General features: G+C 53.9%; 1 protein-coding gene across 1 annotated transcript; it reads left to right on the top strand.

The window, feature by feature from the left end:
* The first annotated feature begins 2,997 nt into the window (after positions 1 to 2,997).
* On the top strand, positions 2,998 to 8,809 carry TTLL2 (tubulin tyrosine ligase like 2). The gene is given in 6 exon segments (XM_053722198.1): positions 2,998 to 3,183; positions 7,199 to 7,498; positions 7,500 to 8,200; positions 8,202 to 8,281; positions 8,284 to 8,556; positions 8,559 to 8,809. Coding segments are annotated over 6 exon segments (1,791 nt in total).
* The last annotated feature ends 937 nt before the right edge of the window (positions 8,810 to 9,746 follow it).

Raw genomic sequence — 9,746 nt, 5'->3', positions numbered from 1 at the left:
TCACCCCCGGGGAACTGAAGGCTTTCATGATAAAACAAAACCTATCACCAGTATAAAAAGTTGTGCCCGGGCACTATTTAGAATAATTAATTATTTAGAATTATTTAGAATAAATATTTAGAATTATTGAGAATAATTAAATTCTTTATTTATTATAGAATATTTTTTTATTCTATATTTTTTTATTCTATATTTTTTATTTAGAATAATTAAATAATTAAATTATTTAGAATAATTAAAAACTGTTCTGATTTTAAGTTAATAACAACTTATTTAAAAAAAAGGGGGGGATGGTTGAGGGGGACGGTCAGCCACCAAGTGGCTTCGCCCACGTAGAATCACACAGGAGTCTACAGCCGCCGTTGGCTCCTAGTTGATAAAAACGGAGCGCCTTGCATGTCTGAACAACTCGCCTCTAAATCTGAAAATCGCTGCGCGAAGCAGTGTGAAGTTTCTGTCGTGTGCGCGACTCTTTGATCCACGACAGGGCTGTGTGTTTTTACTGTTCCGAGTATGGCCGGAGGCAAGGCCGTGTGGATAGTAAAAAAAGTTGATGAAACCATGTTTTCACCCAGGACACATGAGCACACAGGCTGCGCGTGGTAAATCTCCAGTAATTCCAAACGAAGGTGGGGCAGAGGCTTTCGAAATTAATCGTTGAGGTTCCGAAAGCCGAGACCAAAGGACATAGACAGAAGCCGGTTCTCTGCCTCGGTGGGATCTGTGTTTGCTTTTGCAGCGTCTGATTTCGGGGTCACCCAAGAAGGGTCCCTCTCCTCGACCCCCAAATATTTCCTCTCTCAGTTCAAAGACGACAGAAATTCATGGCATTCAATCACATGGTTTCCTACTACAGCCGGGTCCGGTTCCAACGGAAGGTAGCCGGGGGTGGTTTGTCCCTCACATGGTGAATGAGCTCCAAACGCAGTGTGCATAGACACAATGGACTCCCTCCTGATTCTTTTTCAAAGTCCCGTTTTGGAAGGACCAACGTGAGACTCAGCAGTCTGAGGGGCTGCGGAGGCTGGGGGCCGTCCCCTCCCACAAATTCCGGCTCCGGAATGAGTCTTCGGGGAGAAGCAGGGATCCCAGGGGCCATTCTGAGGGTTCATTGTTCCCACAGTGGGGGCAACAGTTGTGTTTGGCCCGCTTCCCTCCCAGCGGGCCCCGTGTGCCCAGGAATGTCATCAAGGTGTGGGAAAAGAAGCCAGGAGAGAGCATGGCCAGGGCCGAACCAGACTCCAAGAGATCATAAAACCCCGTAATTATAACAAGGACCTAATCACACGCTTGAAGTCGGCTTCTGAAGTTCAGGTTGCTGCTGCTTCTCAGACGCGGCCTCTGCCCTGATTACATCGGCCGGGTTTCCGCCGAGGAGGACGCGAGACCTGGGCGCGCTCTGCGATGTGTGTCCCTGGTTGCACGTGACCAGGTCGGCCCCGCCTTCGCTCGTTCCCGCTCCACACGCGGTGGTTCAACGGCGATGACGTTTTGATGCGTGTTGGTGTTTTCCGTGCACACGCGGGCTCGCTCTGCCCCTACGAGCGTTCCAGCCACGTTCACGGTAACGGACTCGGGCTCTCCTAACAGAGATACAAGCACGTGGCCTTCACCTTCTGGGCGGGTGCCCCTCTCCCTTGGGATAACGGCTTGGGGAGTAGCCCCGCGTGCTCTAGTTTCCTTCTGGAAGTTTTTATGTGGAGGCCGACCTTCCTCTTGGAGGGCCCGAGAGGGCTCTGTCCACCAAGCCTCACTCGCCTGCAGGGTCTGTAGATCTGTGGCCCTCCCCCGGTCAAGGACGTGCCCGCCTCACAGAGCCCCTCCCACGGGCCGCACCTGAAAAGCGTAGCCTCCCACGCGACAGGGCACGCGGAAATGCACGCGGGAGATGGCGACTCTGTCAATATACACATATATGTCATAATTTCCCTGCAGTGACCTTGTGGAGTTCGCACGTTATTAGTAATTACTGCTACCTTGATACGTTCCTGGGCCAATCAGTGTGACTGCCCAGGGACGCTGAGAACCCTGGTTCCCGATAAAGTGTTTTCAAGTTCAGGGAGAATGTTCACCGCCTTCTTTTCAGAATAAAGCCCGTGGACCCTGAGAGCTCTTCGCCCGGGCTATTGCTCAGTTCAGAACCGCCAGGGTTAAGCTGACCGGTGTCTCAGCTCCTGCCCTGGCTGAATGGCAAATGCCCTTAAATAATTGACAATTTCATGTCATAGTTTCATGTTATAATGTGCACGTGTATTTGCGTACGATATTTTTATCACATTACACGATACTTTGCTTGCCCCTTAAGTCTTAGTATCGCAATTATGTATTATGAGCATCAATGAATATAAAGTGATGCCTTCGGGAAATAGCCAGGGCTCGCTGCCTGTGCGGGCTGCTCCGATCACAGAAGTTATTTGTGTCTTTCATTAATTTCATTGTAATGGCGATCATTTCAGTTCCCACGAGGACCGCTTACGTGTCACAGTTCCGAGTGCAAACGCCCAAATACACATACAGCGTATTACATGTTTTATATGATTTAAACCAATCAGTTGCTGATTTAAGCACTCGTAGTAAAGGTAGAAAGGCCTAGTGTGTATCTGGTAAAAGGTCAGGAATGGTGATGTCTATTTTAATTGTGAATAGAATTTGCCACTAAAGTTTGGGCTCAAGACTGAGAAGCTGAAGTTAGCCATAAATCTCTTGGATCCCGACCCAGATAAATGGGAGTTTATAAAAAGAGAGAGGACATTTTGGGCGGAAATGAGCAACGGAGTAGGAATCACGGCTGACATGGACAGAAAATGTATGAAATCTGTATTCCCCTCATTACAGGAAAAACTATACCCCCCCTGCTCCTCCCCTGTCCCGACCCCACACTGGGCTGCTGGTTCATTCATTTGTTCCACAAACATACAGGGCACCCAATGCAGGAACCGGGATTAAAAAGACAGCCCTGACCTCAAAAACTCCTATTTCGCTGGGTGAGGCGGGCGAATGGCCATTTCCACAGTCGTGCTGGCCCGCAGCACCCGGGAAGTGCAGACAGCAGGGACCCCGGGGGCGGGGACAGCCACCGCGGCAGACGCGGAGCGCAGACACGCAGAGCCCACGCCACTGGAGCACTGGAGCGGACGGGGTCGCCTGCAGCCCCAGCAGATCCGCTCCCGGTGCAGCACGCAGGTGGGGGACCCCCGCACAGTGGGCGTCGTCCCGGCTCGGCTCGCGGTGTGAGCCCGCCCTGTGTTCGCGGCCAGGACAGCAGCGGGAGCGCGCGGACTGTGGTCAAATAACCCGCATCTCTCCTTACCACACGGACGCAGGCGAGGCTGCCTCGGCAGTAAACAGTCTGACCCCCGAGTGACGCGCAGCCCCCCCCTCCAGGGGCCCTCGCTCCCCCTCTCCTCTGCAGGGTCTCTCCACCTCCATCCAGAACCCCCCGGGCCCTGAGCCCTCTCGGAGCCTCCTCTTAACAAGGTCACAGAATATGCGATCCTTCAAAAATCTCTGAAGGAACAGTGACACCTGGGACCCACCACCCAGTTTACACAGATCACCGGGAGGAGGGGGCACCGCTAACCCTCTGCGGGACTTTGATGCCCCCTCCCCTCCTCCCTCCCCCTCCTTCCTTCCCTCCCCCCCTCCCCTCCCCCTCCCCTCTCCCTTCCCCTCCCCTCCTCCCTCACCTCCTCCTTCACCTCTTCCCTCATGTCTCCTCCCTTCTCTCTTCTCTCCCCTCCTCCCTCCCCTCCTCCCTCCCCTCCTCCCTCCCCTCCTCCCTTCTCCTCCTCCCTGACCTCCTCCTTCACCTCTTCCCTCATGTCTCCTCCCTTCCCCTCCTCTCTCCCCTCCTCTCTTCCCCTCCTCCCTTCCCCTCCTCCCTCCCCTCCTCCCTCCCCTCCTCCCTCACCTCTCCCTTCCCCTCCTCCCTCCTTCCTCCCTCACCTCTCCCCTCCCCTCTCCCTTCCCCTCCTCCCTTCCCCTCCTCCCTCCCCTCCTCCCTTCCCCTCCTCCCTTCCCCTCCTCCCTTCCCCTCCTCCCTCCCCTCCTCCCTCCCCTCCTCCCTCCCCTCCTCCCTCACCTCTCCCTCCACCTCCCCTCTCTGTTCCCCCCTCACCTCCTCCTTCATCAGCAGGAGGTCAACCTTTGGACACCATACAGAGGGGAACCACATGTGCATTTCACGGTTCTCTTCTTATGTCCACGGACCACATGGCCACACCTGGAGCTGGAACCCACCCGTGGCTCATCCTGCCGTGGCCATGAACGGTGTGACCTCCTCACCGTCCTCCCTCCTAGAGATGAGGCTCAGACCAAGGGAGAAACTAGGCTATTATGAAAATCTCCGTGGACAGCTTCACTCTCAGCCGCAAGGACACCACCTCTGAGATGAGAGGATGGTGTGACCGATGGCTGGGCCACCCTGCTCCAGAAGGGGTGGGGGGGGGCATGTGGCTCCAGGGCCCATGAGCACACAAAGAGGTTGTATCCTGGTCCCCTCCAGCAGGTGGCCTTCGGCCCACATCTACACTCACGGGAACGGCCGCGCTCACCTTAAGATGAGCACTTCGTCCTCTACAGGCGTGGGAGGCGAGAGCCGAGCGACTGGGGACGTGCCCCATGACGCCCCCCGGGGCCGGACGGCGTGCCTGGCACGGGAAGGGGCCTCTGCAGGCTCCCCCCACCCGGTCCTCACCGCCGCGTCGCCTCCCCCGTCCTACGGAGGGCTTCCGAATTTGTCCCCAACCAGTTTTTCATCACGACGCCTGCCCCCTCCCACGTGCGTTTCTGCGTCAGACGGAACCGTGTGCTGTCCGCAGCGTCTGTCCGTCCGTCTGAAAGAGGCTGGACGAAAGACACTTCAGTAGCTCCAGACCTTGTGTTGAGCAGAGAAAACTCTTAATTACGCATTTGGTTTCTCAACGAATTTTCACAGGCAAGTGGACACTCCGCTGACACGGGCCCAGTGGGTGTTGCACAAGCGTCCCAGTGAACAGCCAGAGTCTCATGAGACCATACGCGTCACGTCTCCAGAGGATGACTGATCGGCTTTCTTGGTTCCAGGAAGCCCAGGTTTGCCGGCCGGCCTCAAGATGGCATTTCCTGGGTCCGTTCTCGTCCGCTGAGCCGTGAAGCCGGAGAAGGCCGGGCCCGAGCCCCCGCGTGCTGGTTCCCGACGGAGCCAGGCGCCCCCCAGAAGGCCACACTGTCCTGAGAGGTTTATGTCCCAGGCCGGGAAGGTGGAGGTTGCCAGGAATGGGACAATATCCCATCAGGTTTGCCTGACTCAATATTTCCCACGCTGCTTTTGTGAAATGGTAACTAATGTGACACAGATTTTAGGAGGGTTCCACGATCAACTAAGTTCGGGAAAGATGGCATGTGTCTTGGAGCTAGGAAGAGACTAAACTTTTTTTTTAATTTATTTTGAGAGAGGGGGAGAGGGGGAGAGCACAGGCACAAGCAGGGTAGGGGGGAGAGAGGGAGTCCGAGTGGGCTCCATGCTGACGGCATAAGGCACGATCTCACGAACTCTGAGATCACGACCTGAGCCGAAGTCGGATGCTTAACTGACTGAGCCCCCCAGGTGCCCCAAGACAGAATCTTAAGCAGGCTCCACGCTCCACACAGAGACCAGCACGGGGCTCGATCCCACGGCCTGGGATCATGACCTGAGCTGATTCAAGAGTCAGACACTCAACTAACTGAGCCACCCAGGTGCCCCAAGAGAAGGAACGTTTTTAACTGCGTTTGATCCGGCTTCCATAATTATTTTTGATCTTCCCCCTTACACACACACACACACACACACACACACTACTATAACATGTTAATATCATTGAACATAGCTTGAAAACAGTGCCGTAAATTGCAAAGATTGAATTTCTCAACAGCCGCGCTGGGGCTGTAGCTCCCGGGGGCCCCTCCTCGCCAAAGCAGTAACAACACCGACAAACGCGAGGTCATGTGTTGACACGGCTTGTGTTCACAGCGCTTCTGGACCCTCCTTCGGAGCCACTGTCCCAGCCCTCAGCAGCCTCGGAACAGAGCCTGCCATACTCAGCAGCTGGCCTCAGAAAACAAGGAGACTCCTTCGCCGCTCCCCGACTCTTCCCAACTTCAAATCTGGAGAAGCAGGTGGGTGACAGGTTCGACCTCCTCCCTCCTTCCCGCCCACTTTCCCTCCGGCCAGACTGGATTCGCCTGTCAGAGTTACTCCTTGGGCATCAATCAGAGCCTCTCAAACGCCACAGGATTTCCACCAAATAAGTTATGTCACGCTACAGGGTAAGTTATGCACGAACAATGCTAACGTCATCAAAGAAATAAGTCAGAATTGCCTGAACGTGGCAGTTTTGATGAGCACTAAATCCTTGTTTTAGGATTTTGGAATAGCGACATCTCCCCCAAGAGGCGTTGGCTTTTTTACTCCCCCCCCCCCCAGATCATAATACAACATCATGCCTCATCATCAGCTTTGATTTTCTCCAAAACAATCTGATTTTCTGTCTTTGAAATTTCAGGAAAATGTCGAATATGCACTTTCTGGGCGTCTTGCAAAATGGGAGGCGCAATCTTCACATAATCATTGTTTGTGCAGAATGGATTTCTAAAAAGTCAAATTTTTCCTGTCTATTTTCCTTGCAAGTTACCATGAACTTGAAGGAACACGGCCTCTGACCCCTGGGCATATGAGGCAGGTGCTGGTGGCCACCACAGGGGTCTGGCCTAAGTTCCCGAAGCTTCTCGGGCTGATAAGACCCTTGCTAACCACGTAACACCCACGCATCACCTTTCTTTGCCATGTTCAGATTCATCTAACTGGAGAGAACCTGACATTTGCTTTTTCTAAAGAATGCCCACGTTTCAGGTCAACAGGATTCACTGAAGGTACAGGCCTACGGCAGAGTAACCCTCGGGTCACCGTTGTGACTGCCAACGTTTTAACATGTCGCTAAGAGGAGGCAGTAGGCAGGTAACTCCGGAGCGACAGAACCCACAGGGAGGGGCCCGTCAGCTTCTGCAGGGGCAGCAGAGATGGGCGGACCTGTGCAGGGGGCAGGTTATCTGGTGAATAATGTCAGGGAAGGCAGACAGGACAGCTGACCGTAGGATGCGGGCTCCTTTACGGAAAAGCTCCTCTAGGATACGACCTCCCTGCCCACCCTCTAACGTTTTTCTGATCATCGGTTTTTAGAAAAGAAAACCTTATTTGATGGCAGAAGGCAGACCTTCGGAGGCCATCCCGAAGCCACCGGTGTTCCCTGTGGACGACAGAATGCCGGAAGAGCCGGTGCAGAGCATCCTGCTGGAGCGAGGGTGGGACAAATTTGATGAAGGAGGGCAGAACAGCGACGACTGGAACCTGTATTGCGGGACTTCCTCCTGCCGGACGACTGAGCGCGTCCGCGTGAAGCCGGGGCAACGGCTGAACCACCCCCCCGGGCACCACCAGGCGGACCGGAAGGACCGCCTGGCCAGGCACCTGAAGCGCGTGGAAGAGGACGTCCGGCGGCCCCCTGCACGAGTTCATCCCGCTGACGTTCGTCATGCCCGACGACGACAAGTTCATGGCTGAATACTCGCGGGAGAAGCACATGACGGGCGCAAAACGCAGCTCCTGGATCTGCAAGCCTGTGGAGCCGTCTCGCGGGACGGGGATCATCATTTCCAATGACATTAAAGACTTAGTCTTTGATGATACACACATAGTACGGAAATATACCTGCCACCCTTTCCTCGCGGGCAGAGGTAAACCTGACCTCCGCATCTGCGTCTGTATCACGGGCTTTAAGCCTTTGACCATTTACGTTTATCAGGAAGGGTTAGCGCGCTTTGCCACGGAGAAGTTCGACCTGAGTAATCTGCAGAACAGTTATGCCCCCTTGACCAACCTCAGCATCAACAAGTCCGGGGCCTCGTATGAGAAAATCAAAGAAGTGATCGGTCGCGGCAACAAGTAGACCCTCAGCCGGTCCTTCTCTTACCTTCGCAGCTGGGACGTGGACGGCCTGCTTCTGTGGCAGAAAATCCATCACGTGGCTATCCTCACGGGGCTCGCCATCGCTCCCTCGGTCCCCTTTACGGCCAACTGCTTGGAGCTCTTTGGGTTTGATATTTTGATTGATGACAACTTGAAACCGTGGCCGCTAGAGGTCAACTTCAGCCCTGCCCTGTCCGCGGATTGTTCGGCGGACGTGTCTGAAGAGAAAACTCATCCACGACACTGCTGAGCTGATTTACGTGCAGGCTCTGAGGCACGGGAGGGCAGAGGGTAGTGACGGTCCCGGGGGAGCGGCGGGGTCCCCCTCACGGAGCTGGGTGCCGGTGGGCTCCACCGCGTGGGCAGAACCCTTCCTCGTGAGTCCCTCTTTCCGGTCATGGGCAGACCGTTTAAGGAGGAATCTGCAGTGAAGAAAGCCGTAAAGATATGTCCCGAGAGTAAACGTGCCTCCCAGCCTAGGGAAATGACGAGTAGGAAGAAAGACCTTCTCCTTTCAACAAGAGAACCCCGCCAAACCAAGCCAAAGTTAAAGGGCAGACACACGCCCCACAAAGCCTCATTCCGTTCGTGTCCCTCATCCAAGCGTGCGCCCACCGGACAAGCATCGCCCCGTGCATCGCCTCGGACTAGAGCAAAGTGCCAGATCTCCAAGAAGGGAACTTTGTTCTCTTTTTTCCTTTCAACGAAGCAACTTTTGGAGCTTCCAGGAATAGATTAAACGTCAGGAGAATAATCCAAGAGTTCCAGAAACGAATGAACAAACAACACTCCCAAGTGGCAGAAAAGGAAACAAAGAGAAGTTGACACGGCTTTTGGAAAACCAAGGATTCCCTTGCCGGGGACAGCAATGGCTCAGCCCCTGCCCCTCTGCATTCAGCACGTTGACCACCTCGCTGGGGCCACCGACGTGGGTGTAAATAGAAATATAGAAATATAGCAACCCTGACAAAGTAGAGCATGTGCAAATGATGATTAAATTACATGACCTAACTGGTGTATCTGCTCCGATTGCTTGGGAAAATACCACACAGCCTCTTCCCTGTCCTCGGAAATGCTTTATCACAATTACACTGTGCATTTACCGAAACACGAAAACAAAAGATAATTAGCGTATCTTTTAAGGACTCTGAGGTGAAAACGGTACAAAAAAGGCCAAGGGTTAACTTTTTGTTTCTTAATACACCATTTTATGTTCAAAATTATTTTTGTCAACTTGATCAGTCATCGGTATAAGGCGAATTACAGGAAACCTTCCCCCAGGGTACCCACGTGACTGTTATGTATAGGTCCTGGGTCCTAAATCAGACATTGCACCACATTGCTCCCCACTGGGGTCATCCGTCAACCGTATTTGGAGAGCGTCCCCTCGTGGTTGGCCCCGTCACTGATAGATTACCATCCCCACACGCGACCTCAGAACCTTCCAGATCCAGCCTTGTCACTCCTGCCACATCAAAAAGCACTGAAGAGTCCTAAGACACAAAAGCCGCAGCATTTACTTGAAAACATCATGCTGTGAGAACAAAGCCAGACACAAAGGGCCACACGTAGTAAGATACGATTTACAGGAAGCGAACGGAGTTGGCGAATCCAGACACACAACGTGATTGGTGGTTGCAGGGCCCAGGGTGGGGGCGCGGGGGTGCTGACCGCGAGGGGGAGCGGGGTTCCTTCTGGAAGACAAAAATGTTCTGGTGGTGGTTGCACAACATCCTGTGCTAGATGTCACTGATGGTCAATC

Source organism: Lynx rufus, unplaced genomic scaffold (assembly GCF_022079265.1).
Source record: "Lynx rufus isolate CCGP_SWC_20201006 ecotype Redwood Valley unplaced genomic scaffold, mLynRuf1.p SCAF_32, whole genome shotgun sequence".
Lineage (NCBI taxonomy): Eukaryota > Metazoa > Chordata > Mammalia > Carnivora > Felidae > Lynx > Lynx rufus.
The sequence above is the reverse complement of the archived record's forward strand: the minus strand, read 5'-3'. Positions and strand labels throughout refer to the sequence as shown.